At 46.4% G+C, this 20,900-nt stretch overlaps 1 protein-coding gene across 1 annotated transcript in view; it reads right to left on the reverse strand.

The window, feature by feature from the left end:
* CLTC (clathrin heavy chain) overlaps positions 1-20,900 on the reverse strand; it is a 972,839-nt gene that overhangs the window by 112,499 nt on the left and 839,440 nt on the right. Inside the window, exons 29-30 of the mRNA XM_086954957.1 lie at positions 18,757-18,927; positions 18,257-18,478 (exon numbers count right to left, since the gene is read on the reverse strand). Of these exons, the coding sequence (XP_086811083.1) occupies positions 18,257-18,478; positions 18,757-18,927 (393 nt within the window). The remainder of the gene's footprint in view (positions 1-18,256; positions 18,479-18,756; positions 18,928-20,900) is intronic.

A 20,900-nucleotide genomic window follows, 5' to 3' on the forward strand; every position in this document is an offset into this window, starting at 1 on the left:
GTGAACACCCTGGGTGCTGTGGTGACACCGAAAGGCAAAACCCTGAATTGGTAGTGCTGGTTTTGGATGGTGTACCTAAGGTATTTCCTGTGTGAAGGATGTAGTGGAATGTGAAAGTACGCATCCTTTAGGTCTAAAGTTGCGAGAAAGTCCCCCTGTTGGAGCAGCGGGAGCACTTGCTGCAGTGTTAGCATATGGAAGTGCTCCGACAGGATGTAGAAGTTAAGGGGCCTGAGAACCAGGATGGGCCTGAGGGACCCGTCCTTCTTTGGAATCAGGAAGTACAGGGAGTAAACTTCTGTGCCTCTTTCCTGCATGGGCACAAGCTCTATTGCCCCTTTTTGCAGCATGACATTGACCTCCTGCTGCAATAAGTGCAAGTGCTCGTCCGACATAGGACGGTGCCTTGGGGGTATGTTGGGGGGAGTGGATGTTAACTGCAGACAATAACCAAATTGGATAAGCTGTCTGACCCACCTGTCCGTGGTGATGGACTTCCACACGGGCAGGAACTGAAGTCTCCCCCCGACCGGTGTTGTGTGGTCGGGGGTTAGTGACAATGCGTCACTGTTTGTTGGCGGTAGAGGACCTGGAGCTGTTGTTGCCACGTCCTCTGCCTTTGGCGCTGTTGCCGCGGTATCCACCTCGACTCTTGTTGGCATAAGTAGTCTGGGTGGTGCCCTTGTAGAACTGCGCAGACTGTGAAAGCTGACCCCTTGAGGTGCCTCTGGTATTGGAGAGACGAAAGGACCCACCCCGAAACTGCTGGGACTGCAAGGCACCCATGGATTTTGCAGTGTCAGTGTCCTTCATTTTCTCTAGGGTGGTGTCGACCTCCGGGCCAAACAGGTGCTCTGGATTGACCGTTTGGTTCAAGATGGTGGTTTGGATGTCTGGCTTGAAACCAGAGATTCTCAGCCAGGCATGTCTCCGAAGCATAACACTGGTGTTAATGGCTCGCGCAGCGGTGTCAGCTGCGTCCAGAGCGCACTTAATGGAAGCGTTGGAGATCAGCTTCCCCTCCTGGATTAGCATCTCAGCCCCTTCCTTGTATTGATCAGGCAGGTGTTGCAAAAGGGTCTCTAGTGTATCGTAGTGCGCCCTGTCATAACACGCCAGGAGCGCTTGTGTGTTTGAGATGCACCATATGTTGGCTGCCTGTGCTGCTACCCTCTTCCCTGAAGCCTCAAAGACCTTTGATTCTTTGTCTGGGGGAGGAGCATCACCCGTAGTCTGAGAATTGGCCCTCTTCCGGGCATTCGAGATGACCAGGGAGTCCAGAGGCAACTGTCCTTTAATGTAAGTTGGATCAGTAGGCGCCGCTTTGTATTTTTTGTCAATCCTTGGGTTGATGACTCTCGCCCTGGTAGGCTCCTTGAAGATCTCAGCAGCATGCTTCAAAACGCCTTTCAGCATCAGCAGAGTTTTTACAGTCTTTTCAGACACAGAAAAGGTGTCAAAGAGGAAATCTACATCCACAGGGTCAGCATGCAGCTGGACATTGTGATTGGCTGCTGCCCGTTCAATGAGGGCATTGAATGCAGCAGAGTCTTCAGTAAGTGAAGTTTTAGCAGAGAAGAGCTGAGGGTCTTGTCCCGAATGTGGATCCCCAGGGTCACCACCGGCTGACCAGGGCTCAGTTGCATCCTCCAGGTCTGTGTAGACCGGATAGCTATATTCATCCTCGTCATCGCCCTCACCAGCGTCCACATCGGAGTAAGTGGGCGAGACCTCGTGAGCTTGTGGTGAAAGGGGCTCCACCAAGGCTGGAGTACCAGCAGAGTCCATTTTCTTCTTTAGGGGGATTTTGTAAGACTCCAAGTGGGGTTCTGGGGTGATTTTCCTCTTCAGAAGGGAAAGCCTGCTCCTTTCGGCGTCGATGAAATGTTCTTGACGCTTCTCCTCCGAGTGATGTCGAGGCCGCGGGCCGTGGACCACCAACGACGCCTTCGGCGCCGAAGATACCTTCTCGGGCACTCCGGCCCCGGGCCTAGCAGCGAAAGCCTTCGGCGCTGTCTTAGGCGGCAAGGTAAAGAGGATCGGCGTGGACGCCTTGGCCGGGTTTTCCAGAGGCTTAGCAGGCGGAGGGTCTTTCGGCTCGACTGCCGCGGAGCCGTCCCTAATGCGCTGCAGGGACTCCGTGACCTTCTTCGTGAACGCAGCAGATAGACGTGCCGGTTCAACGGAGTCCTTCGAGGACGGTTTCGGAGTAGAGTCCTTCAAGGTCACTTTCGGATCCACTCACTTGGTGCAGTACCCTTGGCCTTGTCGCGTGGAAGCGGGGCAGAGAGGACCTTCGGGTCATCGGGCCGCTTCGGGTCGCCGAGAGACTTCTTGGGGTCGTCGGCAGCCTTCTTGTGCTCGACCCGAGTTTTGCTGGCGTTGATCGTCTTCGGCACAGATGCGCCCGTGTCGAACCCCTTCACCTTGGTCTTCGACGCGGTAGCCTTAGGCTCGGCCACCTTGACTTGGCCCTTTGGCTCGACGGCCATCTTAGGTTTCTTCTGCGCCGAGGCCTTCGAAGTCTTCGATCCGACCAATGAGATGCGCACTTTCGGTTTCGATATCTGCACCTGCGCAGTATCTGGCGTCGAGACCGTAGATTTCACTTTCGGTTTCCCCGGGAGTGACTCGGTAACAATGTCCGTGGCCGGGCCCGAAGGCGGGGCCGAGGAACCCATATCGAGGTCTTGGGTAAGGCCCGAAGGCGATCCCTCGACCTGGGCCTTATAGATTGGTACGGCCATAGAGTCAGTCTGAGGAAGCTCCTCGTCCGAGCTATCCTCCATGGCCCCGAGGGCCCCGTTGTCGGCTCCTACCTCCTCGACGACTTCTTCGCTCTCGAAAGCTTCGGCCTCAGCGTCGTAGTCTTCCTCGACATCCGACGCGGGGTTTGATTCTGAGACGTCCTGGATATCTTAATCCTCGACCTCCCCAGCATTGAAAATGTCCGTAGGCACCGGTGCAGATTGCTGGGCCTCCAGGCGCGCAGCTCGACGGAGCTTGAGTGTCTTCTTGGACCTGAATCTCGAACAGGCCATACACTTGGCCTCATCGTGGTCCGGCGACAGACACTTGTTGCACACCGGGTGGACGTCGATGTGTGGGTACTTCGAGTTACAGACCGGACATCTTTTGAATGGACTTCGGTCCATGATGATGGTCGATGAGTCTGGAGCGTCGACAAGGCCTTCCGCGCCGAAAGCACGCGGAAGTAGAGATCTCGGCTCGGAGCCGAAGTAAAGTTGTGAAGCCGAACGCAAGACAATTCCGACGTAAGACTAAAGACCTTTTGGTCTCAAGGAAAGTTTTTCTATCGATTCCGAGAAGAGGGAACCAAAGGCATCCGAACCCAATGGCGGAAAAAAACAATCTGGGGATGGAGTCGATGCCCATGCGCACTGTAGTCCAGGGGAGGAGCCACCTATCTCGTGATACTTCGAAGACTCTTCCAGGACAACAATGTGCAATCATCCGGACCCAACACTAGGCGGCGATCTATGCACAGATATGAATTCAGCAGCCCACATGCCTCGAACATCCTTTTAAGTTACATTTTGCCAATACACGGGCTGATTAGCTGTGAGATAAGCAGTATTAAAATTACCTAGTGAAAAAATGTTTGTCAATTACGAAATGCATGTTTAAAGATGGCGCGCAAGTAATAATGTTTGTTGCAGTCCTATGTCTATGTTAGTGACCCTTAGTGAACTCATATAATGATGCCGCATTGTGCGCTCACTTGTAAACACTGACGAAGGGATTTTGTCCCGAAACGCTTTTGTTCTTTGAATAAACTTTTGCTGAAGCTGAAACCCAGTGAGTGCTGTTTTCTTCTAACCCGGACGAGTGTAATTGAAGAAGTGGAGGCGATATATATACATATATATATATATATATATTTATATATTAGCAGCCCGCCCTACGTTGTCCTGGGGCAATGAGGCTTCAGGGCCAACTGCCCGCCTAGGCCCCCGCCGCCCCCGACCCCCGCCCGCTCCGACATTGTCCGTGTCCCGGAGCACCGTCCTCCCCGGCCCCCTCCCGCCCTGACATTTTACGTGTCCCTTTGCCTAACCTGAGCCGCCGCTCCTGCCCGCGCTCCTGACTTCACCGCCGCTCCTCGCCGCTCGTCACTGCTCCTCCCCGCCTGTCCGCCGCTCCTCTCCATTCCTCCCCGCCTGTCCGCCGCTCCTTCCCGCGCTCATGTCCGCCGCTCCTCCTCGTCATCACACACGTCGCGGCCAGCGCTACGTCGCGGCCAGCGCTACGTCGCAGCCAGCGCTACGTCGCAGCCAGCGCTACGTCGCAGCCAGCGCTACGTCGCAGCCAGCGCTACGTCGCAGCCAGCGCTACGTCGCAGCCAGCGCTACGTCGCAGCCAGCGCTACGTCGCAGCCAGCGCTACGTCGCAGCCAGCGCTACGTCGCAGCCAGCGCTACGTCGCAGCCAGCGCTACTTCCAGGGGACTACTTTTTTTTTGTTACATTTTGAAATTTACATTTAATTTTTATTTTATATAGCCTATGTCCATCTGCACACCCTGACATTTTCAACGATGTATCGGGTTTGTGGATTGGCGCTGCGGTTCCCGAGTTTACCTGGCTCAAAGGTTTGTGTTTTCTCTTTATAATAGTCTATATCTATACACACAAATACCTATCTTACCTCACAAAAATAATAATTTTTCAACAATATACAAAAGAAGTAAACACCATTTGATATCATCAATATGAAAGAAATCTACACTTTATAAATAACAATTGCAATTTGAAAGAACTAATACCAAACACATAGACATCACACCACTGTAATATTATGCAGGACTGGGAGAACGGCGGACACTGCTGAGGTGTAACTATCACTCAACCCCTTCTGCACACCACACATGGCACACCGGACAGAATCAGAAGTCTCAAGCGAAACAGCACAGGGTACACAACCCCTCAACACACCTAGGTTAAAGCAACCGGGACAGGGGACATAACCCCTCACTGCACCCCTACGTAAAACATAAGTACAGGGTACACGACCTCTAAGCGTACCCCTAGGCATAACACAGGACAGGGTACACAACCCTGAATACACTGCTAGGTAAATCAAGAGTTTAGGGTACACGACCCCTTAACACACCCCTAGATATAACAAAAGTACAGGGTACACGACCCGTCAAGGCACCCCTTGCCGTTGACAAAGAAAGCAAGAGCACCGACATAGAACAATTTTCATAGCAGATATTTCCGGCACTCACTACAGGGAAAATGGCGGCACGCAGGAGGAAACCGCATCGGGTGCCTCACAGTGAGTGCATGCTCCCCTTGCGGGACAGCACAATGTTGTGGGACAACTCGCGCTGCAAGACGCAATCCGATCTCTGCTCAAGCGTTTCAAGCGACAGCATACCCCTAACAGGGATGTCTTGTCGCTTGCGGGTAGAGTGAAGATGAAGGCAGGATTAAGTTGTCGATGCAGAGTTTGCTAAGGGAGGCTGAAGAGCCAGGTCTTCACAGCCTTCCGGAAGAGAAGTTCCAATTTGGCTTTTCTGATATGACGTTCCACGAGGTCACTGTTTTGACAGAAAAGGATCGTCCTCCAATTCTGAATTCAGAGAAACAGGGGATGACAAGTCAATCATGATGATTAGATCTAAGGGTCCTAGACTGATGGCATTTGCGAACTCTCTTCTTTAGGTATTGTGGGCCCGTATAATGGAGTGCTCTATATGCGAGAGTTAGTGCCTTAAATTCAGTTCTTCTCTTGACAGGCAGCCAGTGGAAACTACGCAGATGAGGGGATATATGATGTCTTAGTGGGATGTTCCAAATGAGCCTGGCTGCCACTTTCTGCACTGTTTGCAGTTTTCTGAGCAGGTATGCTGGCAGCCCCAAGTACAGACTGTTTTCATAGTCAAGTTGTGAAGTAATCATCGCATGGACTATTGTTTTCCTGCAGTCCTTTGGTAGAAAGTAGAGGAATCTCCGGAGGGCCTTCATTTTCCAGAAGCAAGACGAGGAAACTTGGCCTATCTGGGTCTTGCATGACAAGGAGGTATCTAGTTTAAACCCTAGATTCCTACCAGACGAGACTTGGAGGTGAGGGGGGGTTGAGTTCTGTGGGCCACCAGAGATCTGAGGGGGTGAGGGCTGGTTGAAAAATAGTACCTCGGTTTGTTCTGCGTTCAGGTTAAGGCAGTTAGCCGTCATCCATGCTGAGATGTCCATGAGACACTGCCTAAAGTTTGAAAATACAGATACGGAGTGATCTTGGAAGGAGAACACAAGCTGCGTGTCATTAGCATATAAGATAACATCTACACCATGTTGCTTTATCAGAGGGGCAAGAGGAGCGAGGTAAACATTAAAGAGGGTTGGTTTAAGTGCCGAACCCTGAGGCACTCCACAAATCAGAGGCCGCAGGTTTGAGGCGTGGGGATGCAGCCGAATTCTATGGGAGCGGCCTTCTAAGAAGGAGCTAAACCAAGCTAAAGTAGTCCCCTTTACTCCAGACTGTTGAAGCCTGTTTAGGAGGACCTTATGAGAGACTGTGTTGAATGCTGCAGAGAGATCCAATGACACCAGCATTGCACAGTACCCTTTATCCAGTCTCCTTGACAGTTTCTGCTACTTAGAGTAGTACTGTCTCCGTACTGTATCCTTCTCTGAATCCAGACTGGGTGTCATGGAGAAGTTTATTAGATTCAAGGAATGTGGATAATTGCTTTTGCACTTCCTTTTCAAGAATCTTAGCAGGTGCTAGCAGGAGGGAGATCGGTCTGCTTGAGGGATGTAGCCAAATCAATGGAGCCAAATTCAGACCATGTTGTTGTTGGGAGGGAGGGGAGGTAGTGACATGATAGGTGGTTCCTTCTCCGGAAAGGCTGCATAAATGTCTTGGATCTTCTCCTGGAATAAAACCGAGAGATCCTCACAAAGTGTGGCAGAGGAGACAACATTACTTTCAGTACCTCTGGTTTAAGGAATCCCTGAACAATTTTAAAGATTTCCTTAGTGGAATTGTCAGCAGATTTTATTTGATTGGCGATGTGATCCTTAATAATATTGCGTTTTAATTTGTGAAACTGTTTTATTGCCTTTCTGTATATATTTTTTGCTTCAGGGCCGCAGGTTAGAAGCCAGATCAGCTCAAGTTTCTTGCAGCAGCTCTTTTCTGCTCGAAGTGCTGATGTAAACCAGGGGGGGCAGAAGGTGTGTTCCTGGCCTGTTTCATTGTTTTCATGGGAGTTATTTGGTCAAGGGCCGATGTGACCCATTGGTTAAGATTACTGTGTCGCTGTTCGGGTCTCCGGTAAGGAGCAGAGGGGTGTTTGCTAATATAGGTTCTAGTACTTCGGGGGTAACTTTCCTCCAATTCCTTTTGATTTTTTGTTTAGGTTTGATTACATTGTGGTTTATGGAAGTAGTTAGATAAAAAGGAATAAGACTTATCTGACCATAGGAGGGGGATAGGATCTTCAGTTGTAAGGGTGGGGATATTAGTAAAAATAAGGTCCAAAGTATGACCAGCCTTGTGTGTGGACTTGAGGATTAGTTGTTTAATGTTCAGTCCTATTAGCGTCTCCGTTAGTTGGATGGCTATGGGACATATATCATTGTCCATATGGACATTAAAATACCCTAATACTATGAAATTAGTATATTTTAGTGAAAGATCAGCTATCTGCTTGCAAATTTCCCATAGCTCAGCTGGCTTATTAGCAGGTGGCCTGTAAATCAGCAATCCCACAAAGGGGAGATTGTGATGTTGAAGGATAGTGCTTCTATCAGGTCAGTATGTTCAACCCTTCTATGTGAGATCTCCCAGTCCTTTATAATAATTACAGCCAGTCCGCCTCCAACTCTATTACCCTCCTGGTTTTCTGAAACTATTTTGTAGTTTTTTGGGATCGTTATTGAAATGTCAGGGGTAGAAATCTCTTTCATCCAAGTTTGTTAGGAAGATGAGATCCCAGGAATTAGAATCATGTAGTAGCCAGATGTTCTCTACATGTTTAGGGAGAGATCTGCAGTTCATTAGGCAGGCTTTTATTTTGGCGGTTGAACTATAGCCGGTAGTTCGAGGTTCTGAGGGTGTAACTTCTGCAAGGGCTTTACACTGTCTTCCCAATACTTCTTTGTTAAATTTAAAAAAGCAGGACTTACAGTTAGGTTCCACGTAGTGTGGGTCATAATCCAATTAGCAGTGATCAAAACATGTTGGCCTGTGGCAGGCTATTTTGGTTAAGCTCAAGGATTTGCGCTTTGGATAGCATGATATGCGAGTCTGGTTGGAAACTAGCAGCGTGGCTGGTGCTGGTCGCGGGCCGGGCGCTGACAGGCTTGTCTTAGGCGTCCCTCTGCGTGTCAGAGACGGCATTCACTTGAAATACTGTTTTGCAGGAGAAAGGCCCGCCTCTACCGTCCCCGGAAGTGCGTCACTCTCAGGGGGTGCCTAGCAACTGGTTGGGATAAGCCCTCCACTCAATCTGCACAAGCCGTGGTAGACCGGGGCAATGACCAAAGGAAAGTACGGCGCAGCAGCATTGGAAGTAGATGCCCAAGCGACTGGGTAAGCCAGAGGAGCGTGATAATAATAAAAAAAAAACAGTGCAAGACTCCTCAATTAAACACTGAACTATACAATGTTAAAACAGTTGTGCTGATCGGCGAAAGTAAAAACAGGGATCACTGACAGCGTAGCTAGTGCCTCACCGTAAAAGCGCGTGGATGCACCGTTAGCCACCTTACTGATGGTCCAAACAGTTTCTGATGCAAAAATAAAGTCTATGCTGGCACTGGATGGCACTACTGGGTCCACCAAAAGACCTCCTTGAGCATTGATTATTTTTTTAAGTGCTTGCAGCAAGGACGAGACATTTCTGTAGTGCTTGTGCTGCCAGTCTCCAGTTGTGCTTGTGCTGCCAGTCTCAGTGGATGAAGCTTGTTCAAATATACTGCTAGTCTCTGTTGAGGACAGATTCACGCCCTGGTAGTGGGTTGTTGTGCGGTGTGCAGATCTTTGCACATGACAGATTCACACCCTGGCAGTGGTTTGTCCGGTTGTAAGGACACTGGTGGGTCTTACAGTGCGCTCCTCCTCTCTTGAATTCCAAGTTTCTTCACCTCAGGGTCAGTAGTTGCAGGTACAGTTTATCTTTCATAACACACAGGTTATCTTCTCTAAATCATTGCCATTGATGTAATCCAAAAGAAGTCCATAGGTAGCCATGAAGTAGGTTGTAGCAAGAAGTTTATTAAGCTTAATCACAGGATGGTAAGCAGGATATTAGGTTGAGCAGTTCAGCCCCACCAGGAGCAGCATCCTTGCTGTTCAGCCCACACACTCCACTGTCTCTCTCTCAACTCCACCATGCACTCAAGCATTCCACTACCTCATCAGGCATTTTAACACTCCACACACACACATCACATTCATACTTGCTGAGCACCTGGGAACAGATAAGTAAAAGAATGCTAAGCAACATTACAAGTTAAAACCGGTTGCTTGTCACATGACAACCCTGCCACATTTACACATCTCGCCTCAAAGCGTAGTACAGTATTGGATACAAATCCCTCTTTATAGCTGGTCAACTAATTCAAGGAATTCCAAATCCAGCATTGTTTGGAAAGTGATCAACTCCCACAGAAAGCAGAGTTTGCGCTTACCAAAAAAACTTTACCATTCTCAACACCTATTGGAAGAGGGCTAATAGCCCCGTAGAACAAGTTACTTACCTTCGGAAGCGCTTTTTCTGGTGGATACAGTATCTGCCCGTGGATTCCTCACCTTATGAATACCCTTCCGCCAACATTGTGCTGATTTTTTTCCTAACTCTCTACACCGAGGACTTCACAATGCCAAGGCTCCGCTCGCGACTCCGCATGACATCACCGGAGCCATAAGAGAGCCTCGTTGACGTGATGACGTCAGTTCCACCCATTTTTTACGTGCCACTGAGGCAAAAGGGTGAACCGACAACATATTCAAAGTATACAAAGTACACAATATTCAACAACAACACAGTGTAAATTCAAAAGGAAAGCTAAAGAGCAACTGCATCTCCTATACAGCACACAATGCAAAATAATACATCAAATATTAAACAATCATGCTGAACAAAAACGCCTTTAAAGTATATAAGAGTGGATATCGGGGAGGAGGGTAGGTCAGTGAGAATCCACACGCAGATACTGTATCCATCAGAAAAAGCGTTACCGAAGGTAAGTAACTTGTTCTTCTGATGGATACATCTGCCTATGTATTACTCACCTTATAAATAGATTCCCACAGCAGTCCCACTCCCGAAGGAGGGTGTCCACCCCTCTATACCAAAAAGTCCTATAGGACAAAGTGGCCCTCCCACATCATTTCGGAGTCCAAGCAATAATGCTTTGCAAAAGTGTGGAGGGGTGCCCAAGTCCCTGCCTTACAAATGTCCACTACAGGTACACCTCTGGCTAAAGCAGAAGTTGACGATTTGGCTCTGGTAGAATGAGCCCCAATACCTTCCGTAGGCTCCTTACCAGCCAGGGCGAAGCAGATCTTGATGCACAAGATGATCCACCTGAATAGAGTGCGCTTGTGTACAGCCTTGCCCTTCATGCACCCAAAGTAGCCCACAAAGAGCTGATCGTCCACTCGCAAATCCTTGGTTCTGTCCAAATAAAAGCTCACCGCTCTTTTAGGATCCAGGCGGAGAAGTCTCTCCTCCTCCTTGGAATGTTGAAGGACAGATGAGTTATGGACTGCCCAAGATGGAAGGGAGTAACCACCTTATGCAGAAAAGATCCCAGATCCTAAGGACCATCCTTTCAGAATGTATGGTTAAAAACAGGGGTTTTGAACTGAGAGCCTGAAGCTCACTCAACCTCTGAGAACCCAACAAGAAAGTTAAAACAAGATTCAAATCCCATTGAGGCATAACAAAAGGTGTAGGTGGAAACCTATTAGTGAGGCCTTTAATAAACCTCAAAACAATGGGGTTTTAAATAAAGACAGTTGATCCGGCAAACAAAGAAAGGCAGAAAGAGCTGACAAATATCCCTTAAAAGTGGCCACAGCACATCCCTGCTGAGCCAAGAAAAGTGAAAACTGAAGAACATTCGACAAGTGGGCCTTTAGAGGATCAATAGATATCTCTCCACACCGTTTAACAAATCTTGACCATCTATAAGAGTAAATAGACTTAGTGGAGTGGGCCTGGACGATAAGATAACATCCACTACATCTGGTGGGGGAGAGAAGGAACTCCGGTTGCCACGTTCGATCTCCAGGCATGAAGGTGCAGGCTCTGGAGGTGGGGGTGTAGAACCTGCCCCTGCGAGAGGAGGTCTGCCCTGAGCGGGAGACGGAGCGACGGGTACGATGAGAGGAAGTAGTTCTGTGTACCACACCCTTCTTGGCCAATCCGGGGCGATCAATATAACTTGGGCCCGGTCTTAGCAAATCTTCCTCAGAACCCGAGGAATCAAGGGTATGGGAGGAAACGCGTAAAGGAGATGTGAGCTTCAATTCAATTGAAACGTATCCCCCACAAGAACCTGTGCGAAGGTCAGCATCTTGAATTTCTCCTATTTTAGGTAAAAATTCAAAATCCTGAGATGCAGGATCGGACGTAACCTGCTATCCTTTTTGGGGATCAGGAAATACCGGGAGCAGCATCTCTGACCCCTTTCCTGCTCTAGAACCACCTCTATCGCAACTTTATGTGATAAAGCAAGGACCTCCTTTTGTAGAAGTATATGGTCCTCCTAATAGAAAGCTTGGCAAGAAGGGTAAAGGAGGAGGAGAAAATTCTCAAAAGGTTTAAAACTCAAAAGGTCTGACGTGACCGATTTCCAACCCTGTAGAAAGTGAGACAGCCGACCCCCAACAGGACCTACATGATCCAGGATGGGGGATCTAGGGCTGCTTTTCTGCATTACCAGATGGAGCAGGGGAGGTAGAGGAGAGATTGTGGTTAGATCCATGTTGACTACCATTGGCTCTTCCTCTATAGGACTTATAGAGGTGATTTTGCTGCTGAGGTTGTTGCAAGCTACGAAAGGAAGACCTTCCGAATCCACAATATTTTTTTATACCCAAACGCCCTTGACTGGGTTTGCAGACCCAAAGGCATCGCAGTAGCTCTAGTCTTTAAACCTTTGAAGGGCAGAATCCGCCTTCACCCCGAAAAGCTTTGACCCATATAAAGGTAAATCAACCAGTGCAGCTTGAACATCCGGGCAAAAACCAAAGGTTCTAAGCCAACCTTGCCTCCTCGTAGCAGTGGAGGAACCCATATGCCTGGCCACTGAATCAGCCGTATCCGGGCCAGATTGAATAACCTGTTTAGCAGCAGCCTGAGCATCTGACAGAACCTCCATAAAATTACCCAGCTCTTCATCGGGTAACTTGGGAGCCAATTGCTTAACGGAGTCCATCGAGGCATGTATATAACGGCCCAACAAACATTGGTAAATTTAAGAGCCATGCTTGAAGAGGATAAGACTTCCTTAGCCGACTGCTCCAGTTTGTTTGAGTCTCTATCAGCAGAAGCCTGAGGAAAAGCACCCTAAGATTGTTTAGAGCAAGACGACTTTACCACCAACCTTTCTGGAAAAGGATGAGAAGACAGAAAGAAAGGATCCCCTGGAGCAGACCTATACTTTCTTGCCACCGATTTAGACACCGCGGGAGAAGAGAGTGGTTTCCACAATACATCAAGAATAGGCTCTGTCAAGGATTCATTAAAAAGGTAACAAGGGCTTAACTATTGAAGAAGGGGAATGTAAAACCTCAGGGAGCAAATATGGCCTGTACTCAGCAGTTGGTAACTAAGTCCAAAAGCTCAGCCGCCTTTATTACAGTATGGTATGGAGCTACCTCTTGAGGAGGAGAAGACCTTGTGGAAGAAAGTTTCCACTCAGGAGAAGTGTCCAGCCCACTTGCATCCTGTATACCTTCAAAATCCTCCACTGATTCTTCTATTTCACCCTCTTCAATCTCCTGCCTTTGGTACTGCTCTTCCTCCAGCAGTCTCTGCACCTCTCTCCTTGATCAAAATATAGGAATCTGCGTCGGCGGCGCAATACGAGGCGCTAACATCTCTGGAACCGGCGTCGAAGGCGGATCCGAAGGAGGAGTTGGCGCCGCACGAGGCAGTGAGGAAGGTCTGCCGGGGACTCCGAACGGCACCGAAACCCTTGGAACCGGAAACTGTCATGACGGCACCGTCGACATGAATGGCACAAAGGGTGCCTGGGCATAGTGATGAGGCACACCCAAGTTGAAGGCCAGCAGACCCAGGGGACCCGAAGGTGCTCCGGAGGGGAAGGCTGCCTTAGCAAAGACTTCGTACATAGCATTAAAAAAATGCATAGGATCTGATCCCGGAGTCGGACATTGCGGAAATGGATTTGACCCAGAATACAAACGAGGAGCATCCGAAGCTGGAACAGTTGGATCCACCACAGCCACAGGATCGACCTTGTGCACAGGAGAAGAAACAATCTGGAGTGATAACTCTACCAAATCTAGCTAACCCCTCGGTGCCGGAGACTGCGCCAGTGTGCCTTTTGGTGATGGAGATCTCTCCGGAGTCACTAGAGGAGAAGGTGAAGGAGACAAGTTCTTTTTGACGACGTCGCGGGACCGACGAAGGCGACCTCGAAGCCTTACCCTTCAACGAAAGGCGCCATGATCCATTACTTCTCTTCTTTTTAGGTTTCCTCAACTTCGTCTTAGCTTTACCTTTCGACCTCTTCCTTCCTTCTTCGCCTTAGCCATAAAGAGCTTAGCTTCCCATTCTTTAAAAGCCTTAGATTTCATCTTCCTGCAAATGGAACAGTCCTACACGCCATGATCAGACAACAAAAACCACAAGCAGTCTTCATGGCGGTCAGTGATGGACATGTGACCCTCAAACACACTGCAGGGCTTGAATCCAGACTTCCTCGAAAACAACAACCTAACAGCAGCAGTATGGAGAGAGCCAGTAAACAGTTACATGTCGACAGCGTGGAAAAAAAGAAACTGACGTCATCAAGCCGACAAGGCTCTCTTATGGCTCCGGTGAGGTCATGCCAAGTTGCGAGCGGAGCCGTGGCATTGTGACGTCCTCGCCGGCTTAGAGAACTAGGGAAAAATTCTACAGAATGCTGGCGCAGGGGATATTCATAAGGTGAGGAATCCACAGGCGGATGTATCCATCAAAAAGCTAAGCACAAAAATGCAAGCTTATTATGTAGGATTGGACGACCACTTCCACTGATTTTTCTGGTTTCCTAGCTATCATACTCCACGCTAGTGACTGTTTCAGCCACACTGAATGCTCCGTAGCAACGGGGCAATTAATGAATTCCTTTATGTAGACCAGTGAAATCGCATATCTAAGCCTAAAACAATGGTATCCACTGGCCTTAGGCAGGAAAAAAGGTAGTTACATAGCCTGATCAGATCAATGAGCAAAGTAAAACACAAGGTTTTGAAAAGGCCTTATTTAGCGAATGGAAACATAAAAAATACTTACATGGGAAGCAGAAAGAACTAAATTGGAGAAGAACTGGATACTTCTTCATAAATCATGTGCTTCGAATAATTTCAGTTAATTTTGTCAATGGATCAACAAACTGGGTTTCGGAACTAACTGACTCCAAACCACTTAAATTCCAAAAAGTGGGCAAAATATGTGAACGTTTTATACAGATATATAGCTGATGAAAACCAATCTGAAGATTCATTCAGAATGAAGTCCAACTTTTGCTCAAATGTTCATTAGTAACTACTAAGCATCGGAGTATTGAAGGCAATGCTGATTCTACTAATCAACTCTGACCCACAGCCCTCATGCTTAAAAAATAAATAACATCTACTAAAGATAACTGCCAAAAGCCTGAAAGATACTGCCCCAGGACCGATGGGATTCAAGCAATCATTTTTAATTTGGCAGGGAAAATTGATCCAGATTAGACAATTGTTCTCTGTCAGCTACAATACCAACATCCTGGTAAGGGTCTTACATTCAACCAATCTACAAAAATGGAAATCAAAACTATTCTTCAAATTGTATACTCCCAGCCGTTTTGACATTATGCTTATTTAGCTTCCCTAATTTTGGAAGACCTCAATGAATGGGGATCGAATTATAATGTAATCCCTAGTTTCAGACTGGGTTTAGGGGGGAAAAATGGGACCACTGATAACATGGCACATGAACTACTTATTCCTAAATCAGAAAAAAATGATCGACGGCTCAACACGTTTTATCGATTTAAAAAAAGGCTTCAATAGATTTGATAGAGGTCTCCTTTGGCCAAAATGACCAAATGAGGAATTTGATAGAATCCTCAGTGCAATGATCTCTGGATTCAAGTCAAGTTGGGGACAGATGGGATCTTGACGCAAAAAAGTACTCATTAACAGGTGCCTGAAACAAGAATGCGCCCTGAGCCAAATCTTGTTCAATTTGTTTGCTGCAACTATAGAGTCGATGGTTCCCAACCAAAGGTCATATCCATTCAAGGTAAAAGCCCAACTGATGTGTGTCTTGCAGTTTTCTGAAGACACTCATCTTTGACTTCACTACCATTAGACTTCAACATTTGTCAGAATCTTCAACAATACTGAAAAACCTTGAAACTCATCAAGAAAAGACCAAAGTAGTCATTGTCTCAATTAGAAAATGCAGCGATCCTGGACTATAGAAATGAGGCCCTTATTCTATCTCTAGATCAGCATCTTATAAATGTTCTGGGGCTGAATTCTTTGCATCGGGACCTCACACACAATACACAAACACTGATGTAGGTGGGGTAGTGCAGAAATGGAGATTTCAAAGTAAATTGGCCTGCAGGTTTTGTTCATACCACAGAGAATTGCTAGCCCATGTCCTCTGTGTTTGTTTAGGCTTTGTCAACGAGAAGAGCCTCCACAGTCCAATATTTCATTACCTGAACACAGGGTACTACAAATAAAACCAATTCTATAGTATAATGTAGGCAATTGCCGAAAAGTGCCGCTATCTCAATGACTAGTCTCTTATATTACAAAGTCAATGTTTTAACTTCCTCACCTACATTTCATACTGCTTAGTGCTGCATATGTTAAATGATTGCCATGCGGCTAATATGAAAAAATAGAGACTATAGTACTCTTTTTTAGAATTCAGTCATTTGGTGGTGCTATTTTAAAAAAATCGTGCTCTTAGTAGAACAGGCATCTTTTACAATAATTGTGTCTATCTCTGTCCTATGGTAAAGGCATGGCCCCATGCAGAGTTTGGTCCGATAAAATGTCTAAAACAGAATACTTCCATGTCTTGTATACTTATTGAGTATTCATGTTTAAATCTTAAAATTCTAAACACGGCTATGTTGAAAGTCCCAGATAATGGCCAACAAGGCTTATTTTAATTTTAAAATTGTGATGGTTTTAATTAACTATACAATAAAGAGTATTTATTGCTTGGTGGCTTATTTCCTCACCTTTAGCCAAACCTACCTGGTTTCAGGGAGAACTGCTGTTTTGTACTGGTGAGAGGTGATCAACAGATCACACTAAAAGTGCTGTCTGTACAAATGCTTTACTTTCATTACAGATCGTAACTGCCTGTCAACTGGACTTCTGATACTTTTTTAGCAGACATGGAAGAGCTGTGTCCAAATTGTGTTGGAGCACATGGGTTCGGAAGAAGTGTGTTTTTTCTGTGATTCTCTGGCTGGACCAGAGTGAACTGGTATTTTGAAGAGTTGGGAGAGAGAGGGCAAAAACTAAGAAAGGCTTAGAGTTGCCATTTTGGGAAACTGTTGGGGATTGTATTTACAGTAAGGCACCTTTTGTGAGACAGGAAATGGGTTTCAGAGTAGGAAATAGGTAGGCAGAGATAGGTGGGACCTTTAGCGGAGATCAGGGACATTTGCCAATAATAGTCAAGTACAAGCTTTAAAAGCTATTGCAACTTTACGTTTAAGGTTTTTGGGAAGGGGTAGAGTGGAACACAACAAAAAAGAAAACAGTCATCCTGCTTACTGAAATAATTTCCATTTACTTCGTAATGGGGGCATGGGGCAAGGGAGAGATGCCTCTAGATTTGCCTTGATTATCTAGACATGAAAGCTGCTGCTCCAAAGGCAAACAAGCCTCTTACTGAACCACAGTAACAAAGAGGTCAATGTCATGACTAAGATCATGCCTATTGTTTGGATTTTATTGGTAAAATGTGTGAATGTCGAAGAAACTCGGGTCAGAGAGAACTGGGTTTACCTGGAAGAAATCAGCAATTAAATAGCAAATTAACATGGACTGTGGCCTAGAGTTCAATAACATTTCCCTGAAAGTTTTAGACCTTTAGGGCACCAGGGAACAAGTTGCACATCTTTTAGTACAGTTGTGAAATTTTTATGCAGCATAAAACAGCAAACTTGCTTAAATGATCTAGATAGGTTTTCACATTTGCTACTATAAGTGAGAAACTCTTGAAGGGCACAACCACTTCTCAAAATGATCTTTAAAACATTACCTAGAGACAATGCTTTACTGCAGCGCCAAAAAATGAATGTATTGCTGCACCTCCTGGGTTGTCACAGCAAGCTTAATGTTCTATTTCATTTTTCAATGATTGTCTTTATATTCAAACATAATTCAAATTTTTTGTCTGATATCAACATCATAGTTAACTAATTGTTGTGTCGTGTTGATCATTAAATTTTATTCTTTTTCAATATACTGCCATGAGAATCTTTTACTTGTTTATTGATCAACTATAATGTTATAATGCAGTTTACTGAAAAAGGCCTTGCTACCTACGGGTAAGCTTGGGATTCCTTACAGAAATCGATGTACTAATAAGGAGCTCAACTGTTTTGAATTTGTGAAAACAGAAGGCAAGCTTAAACCATGGCTGCAGCCGCTCTAACCCCAAAGTTCACCAATCCGGTTTACTGCGCAGTTACACCGGTTTGGTTTAATTGGAAAACGGTCACTTAAGAGGCACATTTTATAGGAACAAGGTCAGGGTCATAGGGCACTATGCATTGTAACCTAATCACTTCTGTAAAAATCTTCAGAATAATTGTTTGAGTTCTAGATTGTAGATGGTATACATGCTTGAGGGACACTCGAGTGCAATGTTGAGCGATGAGAATATGAAACAAACTGAAAATATAAATAAAACAAATAACATCCTACAATTAGATAATTACCTTTCTTATAAAAAGACATTCAAAGCATGCCAATGGAAAATGCTACTTAATCTTCAGACTATTATTTGAAAGGCCTACCTTGGACAAGTACTCCCTCATAACCTGAATGAAATAGGGCATTGCAAAGTCCATGATATTGTGCCTCCACGCTGTTTCCAAGACAACATCAGGTCGGAGAAGATCGTAACACGTAAAGAGACACGCTGCAAAACATTCTCTCTTCTCTTCCAGCAAAAACCACTGAAGTAGTTCCTCTGCGAGTTCGGTGTCCTTAGACTCAGAGGCGTATTGCATAGCGTCCTGTAAAAGGGTGATTACATCATTATACACAAGTTGACAAAATCTTGGGGATTATGCTACAGCTTGAACGCTAGTGCCCGGAATATCTATTTCAAAGAAATAATTATTCAGACGGAAATGCCCATTAGGAAATTCACTCCAAAACTTGGCCCCATCAGTAAATAAGTTGTCTATAGCCAAATTCACTATTTATGTCATGACAACCGTTCTGTAACTCTTGATCATAACTGCTGTAAAGACTTGAAAGTGAATCACAAAAAAGATATGTCAAAGTTTACCTTATATAGTCGATCTTTCTTACAGAGTTCCACACTCTGTTTCCAGCGATTGTTGCCTTTGAAAAGGTATGCTGCAATTCTTCGAAATTCAATCAATTCATGTTTCTCCAAACGTTGAGCCAGGGAAATGTTATCAAAGTTATCATACGCATCTATGGATGTGCGAAGAGCCTTTTGAAGAAGAGAAAACTGCATCACAAATTGAACAAGATTTCCAAAAATAAAGAACAAATCGGGTTTGAAGGACATGCATGAACTATACTATGGTACTTGTTTTGATCTATAAATGATTTCACCACTAAATTAAAAGTAATCCAGTTGTCTGAAAAAGTCACTTTAAGCTGAACAACAAAGGTATAGGAGGTTAAAGGAAAAAAGGGAGTAACTGATTATTTCCGTTATATGGTTTAGCTCCCTTTATTGGTATTTTAGCCATACACCCACTTACAATCTATGGCACGACGAAACAAGCCTTTACAATGCAATAGGTCTCGCATTATTGAAGTTTGAGCTACTGGCATTGTAAATGACAATGCCTTTTATTCATTTGTTTTTAAAACATGCAATTGGTGCATAAACACGCACTTTGAACGTATAGTCCTTGCTTACGATGAGCAAGGCTGGCAGTAAAAGAGACTGCTAGCCTTGTTTCTCATAAGCATGGACTATAAGCACAAAATGCTTGTTTACGCACCTGGTGGCAATGCGTGCACTGATGGCTGGTGGTGTGTGTATGGAAGCGTGCACTGAAGGCTGGTGGTGTGTGTGTGACTGGTGGAAAAGCGTGCAATGACATGTTTAAAAGTAAAGTGTGCCATACTGCGCTCTCTACAATAGTTAATTGTGGATGTGTTAACAATTGATGCGTGCACTGATGTCCGGTGGTGTGTGTGCTTGGTGGAAGCGTGCACTGACGGCTGGTGGGGTGTGCCTGGTGAAAGCATGCACTGACGTCTGGTGGTGTGTGTGGTGGAAGCGTGCACTGACAGCTGGTGGTGTTTGTGCCCGTGAAAGCGTGCACCGACGGCTGGTGGTGTTTGTGCCCGTGAAAGCGTGCACCGACGGCTGGTGGTGTTTGTGCCCGCTCATACAAACCCACACTTCCAAGAACATCACGGTGCCTCACATACAATCACACATACATCACTCCCTCATATACTAACCTCATACCTCAAAAACACAAGTCACTCACATGCAAACCCCATATTCCACAAAGATCACATTCCCTCACAAATAACCCCGCACTCCACAAACAGCACTCCCTCACATACGAACCCCACACTACACAAGCATCTCACACCCTCACATACAAACCCCCTATCACACTCCCTCACACATGAACTCCACAAAGATCACATTCCCTCACAAATAACTCCACACTTGACAAACATCACTCCCTCACATACAAACACACACTCCTCTACAAACATCACGCTTTCACACAAACCCACAAACCTCCACAAACACCATGCTCCCTCACATACACAAACATATCAGTCTATCTCACACTTGTCTTATACACCCCACTCAGTCGCATATACGCATAACCAGTTCTCGCTGACACATACATGACTTACAGTAAACTCTCTCTCGCATACAGCTTCTCGCATACACATTCCAGAAACAATACACGCACACATAAATGTCTATCACACACACCCACCAGTCTTTCGTGTACCCACAACTCAAACTCTCTAGGTGCCACTGCCCTGCACCAGCCCCAGGTCCCAGAGAGGCCCCATTGGCTGGATCTGTTTACTGGTGCTTCAAAGACAGGCCCATAGCCAGGCTCTAGGCTCATGGTGGCCCAGGGCAAGGAGCGTAGGTAGGGGGCCCGGAAGAGGGGGTCCAGGCGGGGCGGAGCGTGCAGACCAGTAAAGAGGGGAGGGGGTCAGGGTGTTTAGAAGTGAGCAGAGCCGGAGGCCGCCAAATCCCTGTCAGGGGCCACCACGCAAATATGTATCCATCCTCAGAGGATTAATATATTAAGGATATATATTGGCGTGGTGGCCCCTGGGGTTTGGTGGCCCTGTGCAGGTGCACAGCTTGCACATGCCTAAAGCCGGCCCTGCCATAGCACCCCGAAAGCTAATAAAAAGCAGCCAATAACCCCTGCCTGGCGCACTTTGTTTCCAAACGTTTGA

This window comes from Lissotriton vulgaris, chromosome 2_1, assembly GCF_964263255.1.
Source record: "Lissotriton vulgaris chromosome 2_1, aLisVul1.2, whole genome shotgun sequence".
In the NCBI taxonomy this organism is placed as follows: Eukaryota; Metazoa; Chordata; class Amphibia; order Caudata; family Salamandridae; genus Lissotriton; species Lissotriton vulgaris.